Here is a 25,836-nt window from a genome sequence, read left to right as displayed (position 1 = left end):
AACCCTTTCTCATTTAATTTAAAAGTGTAGTTTCTGTTTTAAACTCACAAAGGTTTCCACCATTTCTGGACTGTCGTCATTTGTGGTCAAAAGAGATCTCTTTTACATTTATATACGGATGTGTACAAAGTATATATATAAGGCTTTGAAATCCAGCAACAAGTGACCTCCGCTTTTCTACGCCTTCTCTCTCTCTCTCGAAAATCTCAGCTTTTATCGCTCTCTGATATGTCAATTTATACTAATTCCCATTATGAACTCTTTATTTATTTTATATTTTACTCCAATTAAATTAAATTAAATAATGAATTACATTTTCTTGTATCTACGTTACATTTAAGGCTTACTGCAACATTTTTCTGCTGTATTTGCAGCAATATATTTTCAGCAGGCAACTCTATGTAGTACAATTGCCATAAGCTTTGATTAAGAGGAGATACAGAAGCATGAAAATAAGCGATTTTACTGCACAGTCTCAGCGATAAATTGATCGAAGCGATTAAAAGCATGTGGAGGCACACACACACACATACAAAGTCACACAAATATAGGTGTACATATATAGGACTGAGACCAATGTCTGTTAAAGGAGTGTCCACTTAATCGATCGCTAGCCTATAGCCACTGGGTCTCCAACCTTTGCTACATATTTTCTGCAGTTATATCCGTTTTCTGTTCTTCCAAAAACAAATAAAAGTAATATTGGAGTAGTTTTGTAAATACCCTAAAAAATTATTAAGAAATATTTGATTGAAATTTGGCTATTGCAATTATTGGTATTTCAGCATTGCCAGTTCTATAAAGACTTCGCCTCGAATGGTCTGGGAATGAAGAAAATTCAGAAATGCCAATAATCACCGATCGATTTTAGGAGCTTGAATTGCAAAATACCAAATTACTAACTTGATATATACGTGAGCATTCACGTATAAAATTCAACATTTCGTTCCTACATCATTTAAGCTAATATAAATGAAATGCCCCCGAATTTTAATCTTTTCGTATTTATATTCATATTTTAATGATGTATTAATGCATTTATGCAATGATGTATGCATGGTATATATATGTATAAGTTGTTTAAGTAGAAATAAGTTCGTTAAATCATAGGTTTAAAGCTCATGCTTCCAAATCATGCATGCCCTTAAAGAGATAAAGTGTTAAAGTTTCCAAAAAGGTAATTCCTTATCAAAACGTTATCTTTTTAAGGGAATAATTAAAACAACAATTTCAGTATTATTATTAATATTATTATTATATTTTTTCTAAGAATCCAAAGCGTATATAAAAATTTTAATTTATTAAGTAATATTGGGAAGATATGACACAGGTTATAAGACATTGAAAAAAAATATAATAATCTGTGCAGTTTCCACAGAAGTACATTGTGGAGACACAAATACAAATACAAAATATGCATAAGATCTGCAATGTTCTATGTAGTTGTGTCGTAAAAATTTTTCTCGTCACTCTTGTTTTATTCTTCTTGTTTAATGATAATTATTTCTCAAAAAGGAAGAACGATTACACAAAAGTTTAATGCACTTTTATAGCTACAAGTTACGGTCAATATTTTTTAATTCAATAATATCATCAAAATTGTGCCATAAAATTCTCTGTGTGCTCGCTTCTCGTAAATCAATGTAAAGGATTGAAAAAACCAGCAAAGATAACGTAGTAATTTTTTCCATGCCCCTAAGTAACGAAGGCACTCAAAGATAACTTCATAAATTAATGAATTAAATTTGAAGTTTGGTTATAGCATCGAATAACAATCCATCCAAAAGAGCCTTGTCCAACAGATACCTTTTATATGATTTCAAAGGATACGATATTTTCACATTGTGATAAAAATTCATGAGATTTCAATTTTTCCCATTCTGGTTCTTGAAAAGAGAATAGCGAGTGCCTGGCACAAAGAATAAATAGTTCTTATACCTTACAAATCAGAAATCAAGTTTTTCTTAACAAGATACTTCTTGGCTCATATCTAAACCATCGAATAGTCAGAGTCGTCAAAGAAATAGCATATAGGTATTGTCTTTTAATATATAAAATCGATTATTTTCCATAAAAGCTTTCATAATAATAATTATGAATAGCTTCTACCACTAACCGACCTGCCAATTATTGATTTGTTCCACTTCTTGGACGATTGGTATCCACCGGTTGTTGAAATAAAAAAGGTGATTAAACGAGAGGAGTTAGTGGTTTAATTTTGTTCTCCCCGTGGTAAAATATTAAGTAATTATCCGAAGGGAAGTATTGGAGAGATGAGAGAGGAAATCAATGGAGTCTTCGGATAATTTACTGCCGGAATAAGAAAAATTTAGCTCCGTCATTGATATCTTTTTCAGTGAAGAACGAGAAAAGGACATTAACTAGAGTCGATCGATATAAATCTTAATCGATGATTAAAGTGAAATCATTTGTTGCTTTTAAACCAAACTCGAGAGGGAATGACGAAATATTTCTAACAAGTGTAATCGCAGCATTTTTTAAAAACAATATAGATTCCTCGGTTAAATTTCATATTTATCTATCGAAACCTTACTCATAGGCATGAAATTATAATTGTAACCCAAATTACGTTGTTATTGATCCATAGAAAATGGATCCTTAAATCTGATCTTTGGTCAAATATTAATTTTGTGTCTATAAACCAAGAACAAACGTTTTGTGGTATATTATCCCAATCAATGATAAGAATCGAACAGACATAAGTTTGATTACCTATGAGATATTGAGTTCTTGATAACCATTTATCGATTAACTGAAAGCACTTAGGTATGCAGAATGACATTTCGTGTCAATCAAAAGTTTCGTGGTAGTTCAAGACTATACTAAGCTATATATATATATATAACATGCACACTTATACGTATATATAGTACACCGTACTATGAGAGGATTACGAAATACGTCTTTGCGAGGCTGCAATACAATTAATTTTCCGAAACACTGCCAAAGCTCGTGTATAGTCTAATAAAGATATTAGTGTACCGTATAATAGATTGTATACTTGTATTATACGTTTGTCGGATTTTAAGCCGTTGCTTTCATTTCCAATGCCATTTGCAAAATAGACGATTATTAATTACAGCTTTTTGAATGGCAACTCTCTAGCATTGTAATTTCAATCTGAGCAAATTCATCGTAAAACTTTAATCTTACAATTAGCATGGACGGATGGTATAGGATGGTTAAATCATCGAGATATTTGACGTCAATTTTAGATCAAACTACTACCACAAGTATACTTCGTGAAAATTAAGTCAAGGAAGTCGATGGACAGTTAGCAATAATATGAAAATGGAGCTGTCAGAAAGTTTTGATAGCAATGCATTCGTTTTAGAAGTAGGTATACTCTCGTTTCTTGTTATCCTCTACTTATTTATTACTATTTCTCCCTTATTACTTAATTTTTAAGTAATGAGGGAAAAACGCTTTTCATTGAAATTGAAATATTTTGGTTTTCATTTTATTTTATAATTTTATAAACGGAGCTAGAAGCTGCTCGCTGGATTAATTGATTATATTTAGAATATTTTACGTTCTAATTACTTTGTTGAAGGGCTGCACAGTATTTACGTATGGATTGACTGTTTATATGAAACTAGAATTCATTATCAGAAATCAGAGTATAAATTTCAACATGGAGTGGGCGAAACGTTTGAAACCGTTGAAGTAATGGGGAAGTAGAAAACTATCGACAAAATAGAAGTTTGAAGCTGTCACAGATATATTGGACTGAGTTTCTACCAATTCTTCGAATCTTCAAACTACCAATACCATCCAATTTCTACCGCCTGGTTTGTCTCTTTCCATATAAACTGTCACATACGTAATTAACCAATACTATAGATTGTGTGATGAAGTATTCACGAATTCTATTTTTATTATTTCTTTTCTTACACGCGCTATGGAAATTTCATACCAACTCATGAAATAAATATATAATGCAAATTAATGTGCCGATCTTTAATTCAAAAGCTATTGAATAATAAATTATAAGGTCATTTCACACCTATTTGCCTCCATTAACATAAGAGTGGTATTTGTCATTTATTATTTCGTTAATCTTATGTATACAGAGTATTTTATTTTTATTATACATATGTAAACTGAATTATTACATTCATGATTTTTAACTAAGCATAGATAAGTAATTTTAGGAATTGAAAGAAATATAATAGAAATTTATAACGTTTGTAATTTTTTTTTAATGTAATTTCTAAACTTGACGCTCTATTCCTCATTCTAAATTCTTCCTACGCCAAATAGAGGATATCAAATTTTGGTCAAACCAACGTACCACGTTATAGTGTGTTAAAGAGGCTTATTTAATTGGACTTCATAAATTGTCTTGATCCTAACTCTCCGTACAACAATTAAGCTGACTTAAAATTTCTAGTTTATGCTACAAAACTGACATCATGCTCAGGGCTACCGTATTACATTGTGAAATCAAACTAGAATTACTTTCAATCTATACGTGCATGTGTATAAGACTCTACTCCAAAATCAGTCGCCTATAATTTATAAATAAATTGTACGATAAAAATTACAGTTTGAGAAAAGAAATAGTTTACAACAGAATCATAAGATTGGCTGACAAGATAGCGAAAGCAAAAGAAAGAAAGAGGGGAAGACGTATATTTGTTAAAAAAGTAAAACGACGGTCGTTAAACTGATAAGAACGAGTACGAAGGTTGTGCAAGGGTTTAAAGAATCACGTTCGAGTTAGACGAACTCGTATGGATTTCAGCAGGATGCTTGGATAGCGTGTGTCGATAAATCAAACGCTTCAGGATGGAGGCAATTTTTGGAGCTCGCAAGTCGATTCTCCCTTCGGAAATTTGAGAGAGAAAGTGGAAAGGGAGAGGTATAGTGGAGGCCCCTCCCCTTACTATGCCCAACTCCCCAACAGGGTGAGAAAATAGAGCGAGAAAGGGGAAGAAAGAACGAGAAAGAGAGAGTTTGCAGGATTCGTCGAAAGGTCTATCGATCGTGACCACTGGGAGAGCGGCGCAGCAGCGGCCAGAGATGTCGCGAGAAATAAATAGGTCGTTCGCCGGCTACGTGGGATGACAATTTCTTCCACCTTAACCCCACTATCAACCACCTCCTTGTCCTCCATCCTTACCTTCTTTCACCCCCCCCCCCCTCCCCCTCCCACTTCTCTTCCACCCTTGCTTATTTTCGACTATCCATCACCTTCCCAAAAAACCACGTGTAAATATAGTACAGTTCCAACGCAGTGTCAATGACCATTTGTAACACGTTAAAAAAATCATCAAACGCTTTGCATGATAATATCTAACAAAATATGCAGAGAAGAACTAAGGTTATCCAAAAATTCAAATAAATTTTGATACGAATGTTGTTTGTGCTGCTTTTAATTTTCTCGAAAGACCAACTTTTTGTCACTTGTTGTAGGAAAGTTTTGGTCAAATTATTAATTCATTGTTCTTTGTCGCTCAATGTATTAGTGCGAAAAATTATAAACTATGAATACTAACCTTCCCTTGATAAATAACCTAATCTATATCCATCTGTTTTACTTGTGAAATTTAAGTAAGAAAAAAAGTTCTATCATACAATCTTCCAGGAGGATCATATTAATGGTGAAACGAGCTCGATTATACGTCAGGAGACTCGTTAGACTCTCGCACCAAGTAGTAAAAGTGTATTATATAATATGAGAAATTATTTGAATGTGAAACGTAGGACAAAGCTTGTTAATTGCCAGATAGAGTTTTTGCAAGAGAGTATTTATTATATTTTTGGAAGATTTCTGTTTTTTTTTTTTTTTTTTAAGATTTTATAAAAATCTCATTCTTGAAGACAAATTGACTCCAAGTTTTTCGTAAGGTATTAAATTTCAACGGACATGAATGATGCGAGAATTTGGTATCTTTTACTCGAGTGGTTTATTCAGGCGTGCTAAACGTTCAAATTTAGCGGAAATTTTTTCCAAGTGTACATACATCATCTGGTTAACCTAGGGACGTCGTGATGCGGTTACTAATTAACATTGGAGAATTAACTGCTTCACCCTGCTTCGTGTTGCAAAGCACTGTTTTCACGTGGAGTAATTGCTGCCGATAGTTAAACCATGTCATTCGGTTGGAATGGAAAGCCCTGTTGATCGTTAGTCGGCTTCATGCGATATCTCCTATTGTAAACGCTTCTAATAGTAATTGTGTTAATTACCAAATTTTGATTTATCCATAAAAATCCATTAATATTGCTAAATTTATTAATACTTTACTTCACGAGTGCACAGTTAAAAATATATGGATTACAAACAGAGTCTTATCTCTATTAATATTAGAAGAAAGCTCTGTTAATAAAAGAAATGTTTTTCAGCTACGAAGCTTGACTATTGAATCACAAATGGAGCAATTATATTAATCGAGTCGTAAAAGCTATGGCACTTGAATGGAAGTTGAAGGAAAGCGTAAACTGTTTCTATAACAATTGCAATACGATCTGCTTCTTATACTCGAAATTACCTCCAACAATTAAAATTTCTTTTGCATAAAACAATTAAATTTGGCAGAAACACATTAATTTTGAATGCTTGCGTTATATAACCCGAAGGAAGAGAGAAGCTCGGTAAGAAGCTTACATCTTCTGGCAAACGGAAACTTCAAAAGCACTTGCGTCTTAGCAAAAAATGCAGACGTACGCTCACTTTTTATTCTGTCTCACATGAATACGTGTGCACATGTGAATGGTAGAAAATATGAATTACTGTATTTCCTTTCAAATCTAAAAACTCTTCTACAGAATGGAAATAACGCTACTTTGTAATGGCTTTTAAATTGAAACAAACATTTGTACTTTTTCGTAAAAATATTTTCACGTGACTGCAACACGGGCGTATAATTAGAAAAATATTTTCGTTCTAGATAAATCGAGACTCGGAAGCTTTTATGCGTTTCGCACCAAAGAAAAATGGTTAAGCCAACTCTTCTTATTCGAGCAAAAGACTTTTAAATCCTTGCAGGGAAGACGAGACTTCTAACAAGCGACCACTAAAACAGTTGACAACACTTCTATTAGCTGAGGAAAGAGGAAAGTTTAATGTTTCCAAGGTAGAAATACAAGAGATTTTCGATAGAAAGGCTTAGTTTGTTGCTTTAATTTATGGTATATAAAACAAGTGAAAACGAAGGCAGGGGAGAAAGAAGGAGCTAAGTAGCTCTTATCTTGATTGTAAAATTTTTGCAGAGAGTATGTTTACTTAAAACGAGATGGCAAGGCCATCGCTAATTGGATCTTCCAGTCGATGTACAATTACATTGTCTGCTGTTCTTCTATATACTGATGCACATCACTAGCTGTGCCTGTGAGTTTCTTTTGCCAGCTGAAAGCTGCATCTTTCTCAGTGCAGGAAACGAAAACGTTATGCAAAATATAGCAGTTTATTCGAAATAAGGATTTACACGGCTCGACAAAGTAGCTAATCGAATAAACGAACGAAATCTTGAGGATCGTGCTCGGCTTACCAGAGTGTGCTTATTTCTATAACGATATACTCTTAGGGAAACGGAAATATTGGATAAGAAAGTAGCGTATAACGTATACGACAAGAATTCGTTAGTAGCATCCTATAGTATTTGTTGCATGAGAGTGGCCATTAATCCTGCCTGTTAGTCGATACTTCACGAAAATTGTTAAAAGCAAACACGTTTCCATCGAATTACTTGCGCACACGTGTGGAATTAATAGAAGCAATAAATTAATCCACTGTAATATTTCATCTCCAAACAGAGCTTTTCATACTCAATTATACAATAGACCCGAGACCGTTTAAAATCAAACTGACGGGACGATCCAATCTTGAAACCTAATGTGAAAATTTTAATCGTGCTATTGATGTGTTTGCTTTCGATAAATTTATCAAATCTATATGTTTTATGGTTGTTTCTGTAATATCGCGTTAGTTAAAAGCGCAAGAGTCCTGTGTTAACGCTCTATTTTCATTCGGAAAAATTCCTCAGTGAAAAGAAGCGAAATTAAGCAGACAGGCTAAACTTTGCAGCAAAATTGATCAGGAATGGTACTCGATAGGGAGGAAAGTTTGATTTTCGGTGAAAATAATTGTAGGGTGGGGTATGGAAATAATTTATGTTGCGGAAGGAATCGGTAATTGTTAACGGAAATACATATGGGCTCATCTTGAATTTATCTCTTATAGATATAGGAAAATCAGAGAAGGGAGCAGGATATCGTGTTATCCAGCGATCAAGTTTGAGCGCAATTTCCTGGTTGGTGCGCGTCTAGCACGCATCGTTAAGCTAAGGTAACGGGTCAGTCCGGTCTCCCTCAGGGAGCAAGAATTCATTCCTAGGAATTGTTGAGATTTTTCTTCGAGTGGTATTTTTAGGTAACGCGTGGCTATATCGCACTGTCTGGAAACTTGTGAGATTTTGAATATTCACAACTGAATAATCCCATCCTTTTATTGCGATCGATAACTTTCATAGACAGATCTTATAAACAAGATTCTCAATATGAATACGGCTCTCACGTATATTACGGATCAGACAGTATACAGAAAACTGTGCAGTAAAATCTACATCTCAGTATTATAAATAATATATTACTTCACGCGAGAAGATCTTCGCGTCTTCTTTCTTTATGCCATAATACATCTCTCAATCCTAACTTTTCAATTCTTTTAAAAAGCATATAAATAGAGCATAATAAATCATTTTCTACTTGAAAATCCATATAACGCATCGCCTACTTTTATCAGCTGAGATTCGATTAATTAAAACGATTTTAATTATATTTCTCAACTGTTTGCCAATTAATAGCCTGAACGTTGATTAGTCAATTTTTGTTGTTAAATTTGGTTCGAGCCTCGCATCGCCTCGGATCATTTTATCGATGCTGCATTATTTACACGAGAGTAAATATTTCACGAGTTTAATTAAGATATTATTAAAAGTATGGATTATTTATTTTTGTAGAATTTTAAAGCTCGATAGTTCGAGTGAAGCTAGATGCTGTTGAAATATAACGTTCTTCGTTGGAAACGCTTATCGAGTCTAAGTGATATCCTCTGCGCCAATCGGGAGGGGTTAGGGTGGAATTGTGGTGTGGAATCGGAATCACGGGAAGCTTATGGTAATGGGAGAATATACGTGGAAAAGGAAGAAGAGAATTCTTGGATGTTGCGATCGTTAGATGCTCGTTGCAAATATTCAACGACGGTTCGACGCTTCTTGACCTCCATTCTGATGTACTTGTTTTCGAGTGCACTTGCCAAAAGCCTGCCAGTCGTTTGAGTGTCGAATATAGATGTCGAAAAACCGTGCGAAATCGAATATCTCAATGGTTCTCGCGCTTCTCCGGGTCAGCAAGGACAAATCAGTCTTTCAACGCGTCTGTCAGACCATTCGATGTAACGTCTTCCTATCATAATATATTACGTATATACGAGATTCATTCGTGCCACTTTGAAAACTCCAAGTGAGTAAAAGTATTTTAAAGAGAAAATTCTTTTTTGTGCTTGGACCATATAATTAAAAAGTAATTAAGAATTCAACTTTTCTCATTCAATGAGGCTTTAGCAGAATATTCCAATCTTCAAGAAATTGCTGATTGTTCTTCATCTTAAATATATAACTTTTAATTATTTTATGGATGAACAAATTTACAAAATTCACACACACGCGCGAAATTCAACAAATAAATATAGGTGAGCCTTGTGAATGATTAAAACTGTAACAGTGGCAATAAATTGGTTATGCAGACTTTCATGGAATGTATTGTTACTATGAATGAATTTATTAAGTATATTTTGTAATTGGTGTAATGCTCTAATATACTTTTGTCATCAGGTCTTATAATTTGGACTGTGAAATTATTTTGTTAGACTTACTAAGTGGCCGCAATCTCAACAATTAAGAAGACTCAGTAGCTCGTTTTGCCCAGAGGAAAGTTTAATTCTTAGGTAAACAGAGAAGTATGCTCAGGTACCACTTTAGGAGCTACAAGTTGACTAAAATCTCCGATTTTCCCTGTACAGTTGCATAGCAAATTGTTCTCGTTAAAGTATACAATGAACCATAATAGGCAACGAAGGAAACAATCTCTACTATTGGTCAATTGCTTTAATTAAGCATTATCATAATGCTATTTTTATTTTCAAAATAGTGCACCGAATATACTTCAAAAGATGTATAAAATTTTGGTAAAAATATTGTTTTACCTAATATGGCAAAACTTTACTATTTTTGTTAATTTGAATTTTGCAGCTACATTATTATTTTTATTATTATATGAAATAGTGAGCAAGTGTGCAGCCCTAGTCGTAAAAGTTACGGAATTTTAATGGAAGGTTGAAGAATTATTGTTATGTCATATCATTTCTATTTGGACAAATGGCGAAATTGTTACAACTTTTCATTTCTTAGAAAATATAATAATAGAATAAAAAACTTTTATAGAAAAAGAAGAAAAAGCGAGTAAAAAGGGAAAGTTCTTATACTTCCTGGAAGCTTATTGAAATAGCGCAGTATAATTTTTGTGCTGACAGATTTGTGCCAGTTTCAAAATAGGAGGGGGACCTAAGTACAGGATGTAATTGGTCGTTAGTTCATTTGGGATGATAACCGGCTCGACGAATCCTTTCTCTCCAATTGCACTTTTCCCAATTGCTCGAATGGTCTTTCTATTGATTTTTTGTACACAGCTCATCAATAAAAAGGGTTCGATATGCCTTGTTTTAGCTGTTGATATAGAGCGAAAAGAGTGAGTTCGATGCATCATTATGAAAGAGCAGCTTTTGCATCGATTGGTTGACAATTTGTTAAAATATTTTTGTTGTTATTGGCAAGAAATCAAATGCTCAAACAACTTGAAGAAAAGTATATTTATAAGAGTCGTAAAGAAAAATCGTATCTGGCTTATTGAGACGATGGTGATTCGAAGAACAATTTCACTTATAATTAGATTCTACCTAGGTGCTCAGTTTGATCCAATATCGGTATCACCCTCAACTTGTATCTCGGGAATTAAGACCAAACTAGCTTATAGCCCCCGAGGGTTAATGAGGAGGGAATGATTAACCAGAGAGGCGCTCTTATACTCGGAGAAAACAGATGGCGTAGGATTATGCCACGACATAAACCTAGATCTTTCTGGTAATTTTGCCCATAACAGGAAGTTAAATCGTTACGTGTTGATATAAGCAAGATTTCTTAGATATCTTCAATGAAATGATGAAATATTTTTCGAATTTGATATTTCTTTTAAAACAATTATGGTTTGTATGAGCAATTACTAATTTTTTAATTATTGGAAAACAGGTAAAATTATTGAACATAAAGCCTTATTGTAAATGCAAAGCTTATATTCATGGCTTCATGCAAGGTTTTAATACAGGTCATGCGTGACGTGATTTGAAAATATCAGCTGGCTAGCAAAGAGATAACCATTTCATTGGAGTTTAGCGATAGACATTAGCATTAATGGCGAGGAAGGAATAAATGGACCTATCGGAGTGCTGTTATCAATTATTGTGATGTGCTAGTGATCCAATAATGAATCGGCCAGATACAGGTCCTTTAAATTGGAGAAAAAACGATACATTTCTATACTCTATCCGCTGGAGAATTATATAATTAAGTTGATGTATTTTAAATATATTTACTATTCGCTGTTAATTATACCGAATTAAAATTAAAATTGGATAAAAATACTTTCGATAGTAAACGAATAAATATTATCGAATCGAACAGTTTCTGCTTTAAATTTGTTTGAATCAGAGTTGTGTGTGTGTGTGGAAATATTATATATAATTAGAAGAATTACATTTCTTTAAGACGTTATTATAACACCAACATCTCTCTCTGAAAAATCTTTTAAATCAGCTGGACAGTGTTAACGATATGACATAGGTTATCAACATAGATGAAAAGTATTAAAGAGTTTCTCAGGATCGAAGGTTATACGTGCTCTGCCTCAACGAGCAGTAATCTGCAGTACGTAATCTGTAGCTGCTTAACTAACGTTGATACTCAACGAAACTAACTACGAACTTGCAAAATTTATTATACAACATTATGTATACTTCTGCATAAATGCTCCCCTCGGATCTATAAAGCACATATATCTATATAAAATTACACGAGACCTACATATACTGATTCAATTTCCCACCGTAATTAAAATTTCCTTGTAAAGTAAATGCAATATCAAAATTTCACTCGTACAAAAGGAAATGAGTCCTTTTCTATCATAGTTATACCCAATAATACATTGTAAGGCGAATGGAATTTGACGATAAGACACGAAAATGGATCAGCAGTATTTGGGAATCTGTCGACAAAAAGCCTAGGGGAGGCCAATTCTTAGTCTACGTCATGCAGTTTTCCGGTCCGTGGATTCGATCAAATTGGACCGATATATTGGGATTGACGATGTCACATTTCGACTAAATGTTCAACTCTACCAAAGAGAACCCTATTGACGGAATAGTTTCCACCTTTCGAGATTCAAATTATTAGTGGATCCTCCCTCCTCTATACATGGTACAGTAACCCTCACCCACACACAAATTCGAAAGCAACCCTCTTTCCCCACACCTATGATCCTTTACATATATATTTTTCTTTCCTACTTTGTATCAGTCTCTTCGGACTTATCTTGAATAATGCCTGCTTAACTTTTTTCCTTTGTTTCTTCAGCTCCAATCCCTCACTGCTCTCACTGTTGAAACCAAACAGAATTGGGGCTTTCCGAAACGCATTTAAGCTTTCGAGAAGAAAACTCCGACGGATACCTCCGATGGATCAAAGCCAATCTTTCTGCAAGGTATAATTTATCTCGCCTTGTGTTTCTTCCATAATTATACTCGTAAATCAAATTACGCGGCCCCTTTAATTCATTTCGTATAGCGTTAAATTTTCGTTTACAAAAGTAATCCTGTGGAAATACCGCGTAAACTGGAGTTAAGCTAGAATTAAATGCATGTGTACACTATGGCAACAATGTTCTCTTATCTAGTATGCATAAGCAAAGTATCAGATCTAAGCGTTCCAACGAGAAAAACCTGGATAGGGGAGAGAATTTTAAGGAAATATATTTTATTTTTATAAGATTCTTTTCGAGTCTATAACCAATGAATAAAAGAACGCTCGATCCTTGATTAGGTGCTGGACCACAAATTTCTCTATCTAGATATTTCGTGTACATGTTATACACTAGCCGTTTCATAAGAGCATGACCGTCCAATAATTAAGAGCCGTATATTTATAATTAGCCAACATTATACAAGGACTGGAAAGTTTGCTCCTCTCGGTTTATTAGCCGAGTAGATTTAACACGGTTGAGAAATGAATAAGACTGGCGATCGGGGCGATTCGGCAAGGTTCCAGAAGCAACAGACGGTATAGGCGAAGCGAACCAGAGCCAACAGGTTGTAGTAGCTGGTTTTGCAAGTATGGAGCGCGTGCCGTGGCTCATCAGAGCGAGATGTATCTTATTTGATGGAGGAAAAGCGGAACGGAGTTGACGGGACGTTAATTTGTCAAGCAGCAATAAAGTCAGCTTGTTAAAGTTTGCCGAAAATTGCTGGATGTAGTAGCCTCGTCGCAATATATAGATCTTGCTGTAACACGACGTAACGAGAACTCACACCCGGAAGGATGGATGAACGGATAAATCGCTTCAATTTACCAGCAGTGTATAAGCGATTAGCTGCGCGTAAACACCAAATGACTGCAGGTTAATGCATTTGCCAAATTTTCCATCGAAATGCTGCCGCTTCGATAATCCGTGGCAAAAAATCACTGAAATTGATCCCTCGACCAATGATCGATTTTTGCCATTAATCATTCTCTGTGTGTATATGCAGCTATATATAGCTGCTCGAGGCTTTCTTTTTTGCAACTCTGAAGAGTCATCGTTAACCTCGGTTGCAGCTGGTTGGCGTAGATAGGTGGTTGGGAAAAAATTGACCCAAGACTCGAGACGCTGAAATTGAAGGAAAAACTGTAGTATATAGAGAGGAACAAAAATAGGAAGGTTGATCTTGGAGGAGGAAATCGCGTAGAGGGAAAGAGAAATAAATGAGAAGGAGAGAAAAAAGCTACGAAAGAAGATCCTGAATGAAATAAACGCGATACATTTGAAGGAAGACTGAGGGTGGAAGAGCACGAAGAAGGGTAAACGTGAGCGTGTGACTCTTCCGAGAGATACAAAGTGAATGTGTAAAGGCAGCAGTATTTAGGGATCTGCTTGGGTACCCAGTGAGATAGTATTTGAGGACATCAAAGAGAGAAAATAAGCGAAGAAAAAGGAAGGAGAAATCCACTCTTTTGCAACAGGATGCTAATGGCAGTACAGAAATCTTGATGGAAAGTGCAAAGAAGAATTTTCTTTAAACGAAAGTCAACGATCAAAGCAAAAATCACACAATAGAAATGATAACTCGCGAGGAAATGGAATAACCATATAAGCTGGTATTTCAATTTTCATTCCCATTTACGTCCTTGAAGTTTGGTGAATTTTTATATCATTTCTCAAATCTTTCGTATATATATAGTTTCAGGCGTTAAAGCATTTCTGCTGTGTAAGAATAATAAGGAAGGGGCAAATATGAAAATGTTAAAATATGCTAAATATGTTAGGCTCGGGAGAGGAGGAAAATGGCTATGAAACGTAGTGGAAAAGATTGAAGTAGAGCGGCTTGTGATGTGCGTTGCGATGAGACTGAAAAGAAAAGTCGGTATAAAAGGGAGAAAAGTTAAGAGGGTCAAAGGAGCAGCATATAATATGTGGTAGGCAGTGGTTGCTAAGCGTGAGAAATTGAAGAAATTGCACGTGAATGAATGAGACAAACTTTGAGAAAATCGGAGAACAAAAAGAATAGCGGAAGTAACGCGGATGTGTGGTTTCAAGGGTGAGACAAAGGGCGGTGGTAAAAAGGAAGATGATGAAGGGGGGGGGGGGTGGGAGAAAGCGGATGTGCTTTGTCACTGAGAGAGAGAGAGAGAGAGAAAGGGAGAAACGGATAGTAGGTTAAAGGTGCTAAGACACTTTCTTCCATTAAATTTATTTTCGAAAAATTGATAATCAACGTGTTTTACCTAATAAAAGTCTTCTCTTTCTGAACTTGGGTTTAAAATCCGTATGCTAGTCAGTTTACACGGCTCTTACTGCCCACGCAAGTATTATCTATAATGATGACGCTGAAAGGAGAAAAAAATGAAGTGGAGGCTTGTTTAGCACGTGTCTGAATAGGAGCAAGGAGGAGAAGAATGGAAGCTGCCATATTATTCGAGTTGATTGGATTTTTATCGAATAGACTGAACAACTAATTCATACGGATCAAAATCATAGATACCACTCGCTCACTCAATTACACCAAAGCACTAATATTACACGTTTGTTAAGTCCATCGATATTTGGCTCATCGCGTCAGCTCTTGTGACTATTTCGCATGCAGGATTTTCGACGTTCGTAATTTGTCATATTCCATACTTTTGACAGTGCTGAATAGTTCGTGAGCGATCAGTATACGAGTAACTAAATTTGACAAATTTAAAGAAAAATCAAATTGCAGGGAGAAATTAATCATGAAGCATAATCGATCCGAAAGAGTCACTGTATATACTTGGAGGCATTTCGATCAGCCTAATCCGCTCGTTCGGAAAAATCCTACTACCAATAGCGGAATTTTAAACGACACGCGTGTAAAAATTCCTTTTATACAACATGTTTGAACAGTGATCGAACAATCAAGCTGCGAGGTATTTTTCACTTGGAGCTAGAATGTGCAGTCTATTAATGACTTTCGAAGGTTAAAAAATCGACTAATCTTATATAGGTGATTACAAAATTAATAGGATTTCTGTCGATTCTCTGTCGCATTTTGAGCGATTCTTGCGAATTGCCGACAGTGATTATTAATTTAGATTGATTCACTAATTTCATGTGCATGTAGATTACCTTTACATTAATCATTGTTCGGCGCGCATGAATATAGTAATGCGAATTGTATCACAGAGTCTGCGTTGAATTAACCACAATTTGTTTCTACAACCCCTATAGTTTCTCGATATGCATTGGTCGAACCAATTTCTACGTATAGAATAAGTTGAAATTGCTGAGTGTTTGAAATATCAAGAAATACAATAGTGAACGACTCTTTGTCAGTACAAAGTGCACCTATTGTGAAATTCTTTTTCTATTCAAGGATATTGAATTTCGAAAAGTAGCCTACAAATATTCCCCCTGCCTAATTCTGGGATCCTAGATTTAATCACAAATATTAAATATAATCTTTTATATATTCGGTGCAATGTCTGGTGAGTTGAATGACAAATAATAAAATAAAGAATAAATTTGGTACTTTATTAGTAATGCTCCCATTTGAAACTTTGTTGATTCTTTAATGAAGAACCATACAGGGACTTTTATCTGGATGTTGGTGAATCGTCCAAAAACTACTTCAGACAGCTCATCTAAAATTTCCCAGGGAGGTAAATTGGTATTGCCTAACTAAGTTATAACGGATAGTTTCTATTATCCTGATTAACTTGAGGTCTAAGAATATAGCGTCCTGCAGTCTTCTCCCTGCACATGACCCTACCCGCAAAAGATAGTCATCATTTTTTTATTATGGTTTATAAATAATATCATAAGTATATCATCGTTACATACTTTAAATTTTCAACATTTTGTCACAACCCTTTCAGAATGGTTGAAACAATTTTGAGTTTAAACAATTTTTTATAAAACAGTATAAATTAATTAAATCTGGAGAAATTTAGTAGTCTTCCAAATCGAATGAAACAAAATTCATTATAAGCTACGTTTCGCAGCTTGCCCAAAAAGTCGTGATCTTTTTTAAAGAACGTTAACGTGGTAGAGAAAAAAGACTTACGAGTTCCATCGAAGCGTGTTGCGATGGTATCGAGAAAAGTATTTTGTGGGGCGAGGAGGCCCTTCCTGACCGGCATCGGGGCCGCCCCCCCGCGCCGTCAAGCGCTTGGATCTGAAATCAAAAACCACATCTCTTGATTATTCTGTGTATAATTACAAGAAAAAAAGAATCAATTGCATTTCCCTACAATCAATATACGTCATAAAATTATTAAAATAGCACAAGGGTCTAGTTGAAAATAATAATTTATTACCAAATTTAGATGATATAATATATGAATTTATTTATTAATAATATGCTTTTGAGGGATAAATTGGAGGTACGTCCCTTGTGTTAGATTGAGTAATTCAATCGATGTGTATATACAGTCACGATTACAAATTAATTAGACCAACGCATTATGAATTTAGTGATATCATTAATAATAAGCGTGGAGGATTGATATTTGGCAGCTTATCTCGGGTAATTATGGGCACTCGTCGCAGGATTAAAAAATATTATTTGAATTCAAGCAGTATTATAGAGTTTGCAAATGGCAAATGCAGCATATTTTCTATTCGGGATTTATGAATGAATCTATCGAGATGTGCAAAAGCAATAAATGTTGAACTCGAAAGGAGTACTATTAAAATTGGTTAAAAATCTAATGATAAGGGGTAAATTTTGCACATCGATTAAGTGTACAATCTTGTGGATTGGATAAAATCATTTGCATTTTGTCGAGATCTCGATGAATATTTGCAACACCATCATTAATTAAAAGAGAAGTCATTCTTTGAATACGTTATTACTGCAACATTTGCGGATGACGGATCTATGCTTACGCGGATTATGTTTATTCAAGGAAGTTCAACATAAATCTAGCTTTTGCAAGCATAATAATTGCTTTCACGTGATTCCAATTTATTCTGTTTACTGTCCTTGTCACTGTTATTTGTCATATTACAAAGCAGATTAAATTTCTTTCGGTGTCTTTGAAGTGTTATTTAAATATAGTATTCGTAATAAGCTAAACAGCATAGCTTAGATTTTATATTAATCTGAGATCTTCAAACGACCAAAGGAATAAAAAACTTACTTTATACCATTTATCGAGACCCTTTTACTTCCTCCCCGTCAAAAAGATTGTGCATTATGATTCTCATTCGTGACTGTTAAAAGGAAAACCAAAAGTATATATATATACATATATATATATATATTATAAGAACGTTATCTACCACGGCCCAGTCATTTCAACTTTAAATTGGAGTGTGTGCTACAGAGCTACACCTTATTTTCTAGAGGGATAAGGTTTCTCTAAACTACCGACCATTGAAGCTAATTTCTTTTCCATCTGAAAGTGATACGAATCTCTGTAAATCACTATTTTCTTTTTGTGCAGTAATTGAATAGCAGTAAAATTATTATATTTTAATGAATTGGATGTTGGAATTAAAAACAAAAAGCTTCTCTATATGAACATCGATAATATTTATTTACACTTTATTTTAATAACGCACAATAAAAGTTTACTGTTGTTAAAGAGCTCGCAAACTGCATATGTAATGCGAGCAATTGCTTTGAAGTAATTAATTCAATCATATCAGTAAGAAGCTAACTAGGGGCGACTTAATGGTCTGTCTCAGATTGCATTATGACCTAAGACGTTACTATGGGCTATTGTACGCTATTGCAAAATTTAGAGAACAGTCTACACCCATGAACAAACGTGTTTTAATTACTCCTATTAATGAGGATTGTGTAATGGAAAATCTCGATTGATTCGAAACTAGCTATTTGACATTCCATCGTCGATTGACCGAATTAAATGATAACATGGCGACAAGCCTATTTTAGTTTTTGAAAGAGGATAGACACAAAGGACATGTAAATGCAAGTTATAAAAATTTGATTTGATGTGAACGCTGGAGCTACCTCTAGAAGCTTCCCCCTCTGTTTTTCAAACCGCCTATCTCAAACACCTGCAGGTCGAGGGTTTATCGATTCTTCTAACCCTGTGTTTGTGTATTCATATCCTATGAGAACGTGTGAGAGTTTAAAGTACAGCATACAAGATTAGGTATCATAGGCTACGTTCGATGTATACTCTACTAGATTCTTTCTCCTGTATACATATATATATATATATATATATATATGTATATACCGTGCGTATCTCTATTCTTCGATTTTCCCCAGTAGAACATTGAACTCTCCAAGACCTTGTACAATATTTCATACCAACCACTATTATTAGATCCAAAACACTACAGCTATATACTGTCTCTTGCGTATATTATATGCACATCGTCTTTAAGTTTTTATACTTGTTGCGAGTCTAGTCGTGTTAAACAATGTGACCTCGAAAAAATACAGTATGCCATCCTTTCAACCCCTTTACTCACGCTCTATCGATAATTCGATTATTAATTGGTTCTAAAAATATAGAAATTTTATCAAATAGGAGTATAGAGAGGAAGAGAGAGAAATAGAGACTTAAAAAAGTGGATAATTATACAGTATCGAAGGTTTAGTTTCGTGATAAATATAAACGAATTCTTTCTCTTGTACAGTTTAAATTAATTTTTATTTTTATTGAAAACTGTCGGATCAAGTTTGAATACATATTTGAAATAAAAGCTTTTGCGGATATTTCGTAAATATTCTTTTGACATTTGCGCCAGCTCGATAGTGAATGACAGTAGACGAGGATTATTATTAGGGATGCTGTCAGATTTCTGCCCAGCCGATAGAAATGAAGCGGCCTTTTTTAATTATAGAAAAAGCATTGCGATTGATCAATAACGTATAATTCAATTTTACCATTTTTCGTTATTCAGATCTGACTTGATTACAAATTGAATAAATAATATTGAAAGTGGTTGAATTAAATGATAAATAGTTTTAATATAGGGTGTTATTGTCATAGAAATTCAGGGAATGATGGTATAGGCAGATTACAAACAGATTTTTTTCAAGAACTACAATGAAAATTAAAATTACATTGTTAAACGGAGCAGGAAGGAATTATCGACGGAATTTTGCGGACAAAAGAGGCGATTTGCATAAATCGACCAACAATGGTAGCCACTGGAGCACGACCTACGGTAACGAGCAATAAAAATGAAGAGTTTCATGGATCACGATTACGTATTTGTCTGACGCTCTATTTTATGATATTTTAAGTTATTCCAAAGATCATAGGGTTATTCTCTTTTATAGCGAGCAAATAAGCCAACTCAAAATTTGATGGAAAGGTTATTTACAAAATCTAAATGATTATGACAATCATAAAAGCATTAATTTCTGCATGTGGAAACGAATATTAAACTGACACTATAAATTGTAATACGAATCAAAACTTTTCAACAATCAACAGCATAAAAGTTAATTTACGATATAATTTCGTGTTAATTATTAACGAGGGGTAATTAAATTAATATCGTAGCCAACTATTTTCCGTACAAATAAACACTTTGTTGAGAAATAATAATTTAGTGATTGGAGTATGAAGGATTTGTAAAAAATATCGTTATAAAGTTTATCAAGGTTCTAACTACGAGTGATTTACGAAAGGTTAAGGTGAATATTATTATGTTTATCCTACGAAGTTGATACGTACACAGAAAACTGAATTTTTCATAGAAATTGATTTTTGGAAAATTCTCTGTCAATTGTTTCGGTTCAAGGATATCGAATCTTCTAATGACACTCTAAGTTTAATAAGTAGTAAAGTAGCATATATCATTATATATTTCGATAACGATGTCAAGGAAAAATAAATGCTACTTTCAACCTAGAGAAATCCTGTGTTTTACTGCCTCCAGCAATCTTATATTATGAAAACTTTCTGTCAGCTTGTTAGATTGCGCCCAAAGAAATCTTTGGATAGATATTATTGTTCAAAGCCCCATAACTGTAAATCATCAACAGCTTTTCATTAACTCAATTCTATCATTTTATCGATCGTAATACATGTTGGATTTATATAGTTACGGAAATTCACGAAAAGACATTACGTGTAATATTGAGCCGCTATTTGGAAAACTCTTCTAAAGCTTTGACGCAAAACACTTTCATTTTCAATAATTTTCTAAAGCTTTTCATAACTTCGCTTAGCTTTATACGTCTTACAAAGTATCCATTAGAGAACTGATTTTTTATACAGATGTGTTTCTTTTTCGCTAAATAAGCAATCGCCAGCAACTTGTGCCTTGCTAGAAATTTTATTACAAAATGCAGTAAAAAATATTATTTCATCTGCATCATATTATGGATTCCTATTTATTGGGATTCCACGTAGAGTTTTGAAACTGGTTTGTAGCTTAGTAAAGTATGTTTAAACTAGTTTCCTACTAATAATCCTCCTAAGTTTTCTATAGCTCTGTTGGATTATTCAAGAGGAAAAAATTCATAAAAAATGCCAAAAAGATGCTAGGTTTGTGCACTTTAAAAACTTTTTTTTGTAGCCCTATTAAAAAATAATTTAAATATAAACTGATATAAAACACTAAGAGAGACTTTATTATATTTTACTTATCACACGAGTGAGAGTTTTATAGCCTTTTTTACACTTATACTCCAAGTTTTATCAATTTACCACGTTTTAATAAATTTCTACGTAAATATGGCTAACTCACATTATTATTAACTTTTTATAAAATATTACGATGATTTCATTTTCATACGAACAGCATGAAGTTGACACGACGATAAGCGTCGGTAAAGAAAATTAACAGTGAAAGAAAAAAATGTATATGTGGGAAGAGAAATGTTGCTGGAGCCATTGAACACATTGCTTGAATGACTTTTTGAACTTCTTAAATAAAGTTCTGCTTCAGTGATTCACAAAGAGGGTGATAAGGCCCTCTATAAAGGCGACATGTCATCCGAAAGGGGAACGATAAATCGTTGTAAACAAATAGATACAACAAAGCCACTTTATTCTACCTAAATTAGATCAAAGTTTCAAAAAAAGGGGTTTTATGAAAATAAAGATTAGGGGATTCTTTTTAGTACCTTTCTCTCTCTCTCTCTCTTTCTTTGTTGAAGAAAAGCAAAGCAATTTTCAATTTCGTTGAACGGAACACTTTGGAATCGCTGAGACAAAATTATATACGGAGCCTGCGTGGGTTCTCTGGATTTGATCCAAATCAAACTACTTCCTTACAGCCTTAAGGAATAGTTGACTATTTATTATCGTCTAGCTCCTTCTTTATTCTTCAACAGTCTGTCTAGATTGCATCAAGCCAAAAGAACAAAGGTTCTCTTTCCACAAGAGAATCTAAATAAATCAAGCAGCCAGAAGTTTCAGCTAACACGAACAAGCAGAATTAGGCAAATAACGTAAGAGCCTGTTGATATGTCCTCAGAGCTGACTAATTAAATATTTCAAACCATACTGTGCACCGTTCGACGAAATATAGTGCGTGGAAAGCGTTAAAAAATTGTCATCCTCTTTCGCATAGTTAAATTCGCCAAAAAATTTGATGAAAATTCCTTTTTTCCGAAGAGCAGTGAGCACGAAAATCCCCAAAGATTCGATGAATAAAACATTCGACTCATGATATAGTTCGTTCGGCCTGTTGAATTTCTAGCTATCGACAAGATCGATTAGAGATATTTTTCACTTTTTCGTTGTGGCGAGGGAAAAAATCATTTATTGTGTAGTCTCGCGCTTTCTTTAATTGTTAAAAGTTGATGTCTGTTGTTTTACGTTTGGATTTTGACCCTCTCATCTGGCTTAACTTATCAGAAAAAGCTCTCTTGTCAGTTCGACATCGACACAAAGCTTGAAGAAAATCTGGCACAAGGTTAAGTGTTAACGACAACTCGCTGGATTATAAATAGAAAACGCGTGCGGTGGACGATATTCGAAAATATCACCAGAGCTCTGTTTGTTATAAAAAATAAGCTCACAAGCTCCGTCTTGTGACGCTTCAGCGTCCATGTGTTCCTGCTATTCTGCTCTGTTTTTTGGATACCAAAAATCTGCTTAAATGCGATTCGCTCTTCGTGATAAAATAGTGATACTGCTTGCTATGTATATTCATTGAATTTTAGCTCTATGATAAAATAAAAAGATTTTATTCATCGGTCGAAATATTCGCGAAACTCATTTTTGGCGGATTGGAATAATACGCTTCATTTATCATTAATTATTGCTCCACGTAGATTTTTATTCCCATTTTATTTCGCGAAATGTTTATTTGGAATATAAAAATGCAATAATGCCATTTCAAATATAAGATTGCTCAGTTTTTAATAATCCGTCATTCTTTCTTTAATGAGTTTAATTTTAGTTCGGTTCTCTTATTTCGAGTCTATTCTTAGTGATTTTTTTAACGCTTCCCTAAAGACTCGGACTGACGTACCGTTGTTACCATTAATCATCGAGCTGTGGGAAAAAATGATTGAAACTCGAATCTAGTATCACCGATTGCGATTGGATCAAAAGTTATTTACGTAAGTGTATAATAAGGAATATCGTAAATATAGAATTTTGAGGACCAGTATCGACGAATCGCAAGGACAAGGAACTATTTTAAAAATATTTGGATTAACAAAAATCCCCCCCCCCCCTTATCCATTCAACTGTATCACATTCTCCCCATAAATTGGGTTATTGAGTATTGGAATTCGATAAGCGTTTTTTATTTTCATAGCAAAGAACTTATTAATTCTCTAAATCAGAGGATTGATTCGTTGAAAAAAGAATCTCAATGAGAAATTCATTTTATTTATATATAGGTACAAGCCAGATGAATCGAGACAGAAAATTTCCAAGAGGTTATTTCGTTGGCTCGAATATTTACGTGCGAACTTTCGTGATAATTTCACGGATTCTTCCGACCAAGTGTCAGTAAAGCTCGATGGAGTTTCGTCGCGCTTGTGGATATAAGACGTCGAGTTATCCCAAGTTTCGCCAAATAACGCCTATATCCTTTAAGAGATTCAACTTGATAAAAATTCAGAGATTTATGAATTCAACATGCGGATATTTACGATATCTGTAAAGCAGATTCCATCCATCCAAGTGTCATTTTTTCTTAGGCTAAAATAACGGAGCTCTTTCAATGCAAAGTGTGATTTCAAACAAATTGTGAAATATGAGTTTTCTCAGCACGTGCAAGGGATAAGTAGTAGGTACCTATACCAGTACGTTAACATGACGTTGTTCAAAAGCTCGATATTACAACTGCTTATTGAACATGTAACAAGAAATAAAACTGGGTTAACACTATGAATATTCTATGTGGATCGCTTGATTTCTTTTTTCAGTGTAAGTGATTGTAAAAGCGCGATATTGTTTCATCCATTTGAAACAATTAAATTACTAACTGTATAAAACTTGGTAAATATTCTTCTGTGGATATACATATATTGTCGAAAGCTCCGGTGAAATAGCAATTTCGGTGGAGCAATTTTAAATACTGCGATTGACATATTCGGTGACGATAGATGTGAATTAGATTTAATTTTGATTGAAAATGTTTACTCTTAATTAGCTTTGCCATTAGGTGAAAAGCAGGCTATTAGTAAAATAGAATCGCGTTCAGTTTCAGGCTACCTTATAATGAGACTTTAATTTAATAAAATAGCTCAACTACAAATGCAATATTTTAATAACAATTAAAAATGTTGATATCATTCTCTTGTAATTTAATCATTCATCCAAGCTATTCCATAATATATTTAGCGATAGTTTGTATAAAATATAATCTGATTAATTGCAAAATGTTTAACATTATGCACACAACGACTAAACAAATGATAACCACCCTCTGGACCTTCGTTAAGTTTTACGACACGCCGAGGATCAAAATAATGTTATGATAGCACCATTCACGAATGATTTAATCGGATCGATGCGTTTAATGACCACTCATAAGTTTATGTATATGCATCTGTGCTGACGCGCGACAATCGGCGATAAACAGATGAATTTCTCTTGCTTTTGCGTCTACTCGTGCATGTGGTGCCTGGTCCACGAGCCGAACAGACATACACAAACTATACTAAATTCGTCCCACAGTTAACCCTTGATTTTAGGTGAAAGCCACCGACACATCGATTCACTATAAAAATAATTCTTTCCAGCTTGTATATGAAAGTACAGGTTGTGTATCGCTCCACGACAAGCATACATGAAAAAATAATACGATTGTCGAGAACCACCTCTTCTAATACGTATAATCTGGTCTTCCAATATTATGTGCATGCATCCACTGACACGTGACAATCCATCATGGCCAGGCCCCTCCAAGTATGGAAGTAAGAAAACGTTTATCTCCGTAACTATAAGAAATATCAATTTTTTACACAAAACCTCTCTGAATGCAAATGGAAAGGAGCTTTGAAAGGCCCGAAGCAAAAAATTGATACCCAAACCTAACACACAAGCAAAATTCAAGGTAGAAGCGATCAATAAATCACTCGATTCACGATAAAACAATCTTTTTTTCTTCAGTTTGAAACAAGAGACAGAGCAGTGTATCCAAGAAGACTAACACACACAGAAAACATTAATACAATTTTTATCAACGTTCTACAAGAATCCAACAATAAAAGCAGAGCTAAAACAAAAATTAGACACTAACCAACAAACTTTGTTTATGATTTTTAAAAAACTGTTCAAATGAAACATATACATATACCCATCCCTGAGCTAATTTTCATGACTTCGAGCCCTTTTACGAGTGTACACACCAAATAATGTTCCTCGAGGATAATGAAGAAGAGCCAAGGAAAACTCTTGTTAACGAGTCAATTCCGAATCGAAAGACTCGAGAAAAGAATTTGAAGAATTTGATTTGGGAGAAGCAGCAGCACAAGTGAGAGATTCAGTTGCATCGCACGGCACAGATTTCACGGATCTTTTGAACGGAATTGCAGAATCGATACACACTTTCAGTCTATTCAATGGTCGCACGCTCACGAAA

General features: G+C 34.3%; 1 protein-coding gene across 5 annotated transcripts in view; it reads right to left on the bottom strand.

The window, feature by feature from the left end:
* The window catches only part of Elk (Eag-like K[+] channel), a 67,162-nt gene that overhangs the window by 37,302 nt on the left and 4,024 nt on the right, over positions 1-25,836 (bottom strand). For all 5 annotated transcript variants that reach the window (XM_066730639.1, XM_066730637.1, XM_066730640.1 and 2 more), the window contains one exon: positions 16,913-17,023. In XM_066730639.1, coding sequence (XP_066586736.1) covers positions 16,913-16,988 — 76 coding nt within the window. In that variant the 5' untranslated portion in view covers positions 16,989-17,023. The remainder of the gene's footprint in view (positions 1-16,912; positions 17,024-25,836) is intronic.

The sequence above is a fragment of the Prorops nasuta genome, unplaced genomic scaffold (assembly GCF_024137725.1).
Source record: "Prorops nasuta isolate Cenicafe-Biocafe unplaced genomic scaffold, Cenicafe_Pnas_1.2 PNAS00008, whole genome shotgun sequence".
NCBI lineage: Eukaryota > Metazoa > Arthropoda > Insecta > Hymenoptera > Bethylidae > Prorops > Prorops nasuta.
The sequence above is the reverse complement of the archived record's forward strand: the minus strand, read 5'-3'. Positions and strand labels throughout refer to the sequence as shown.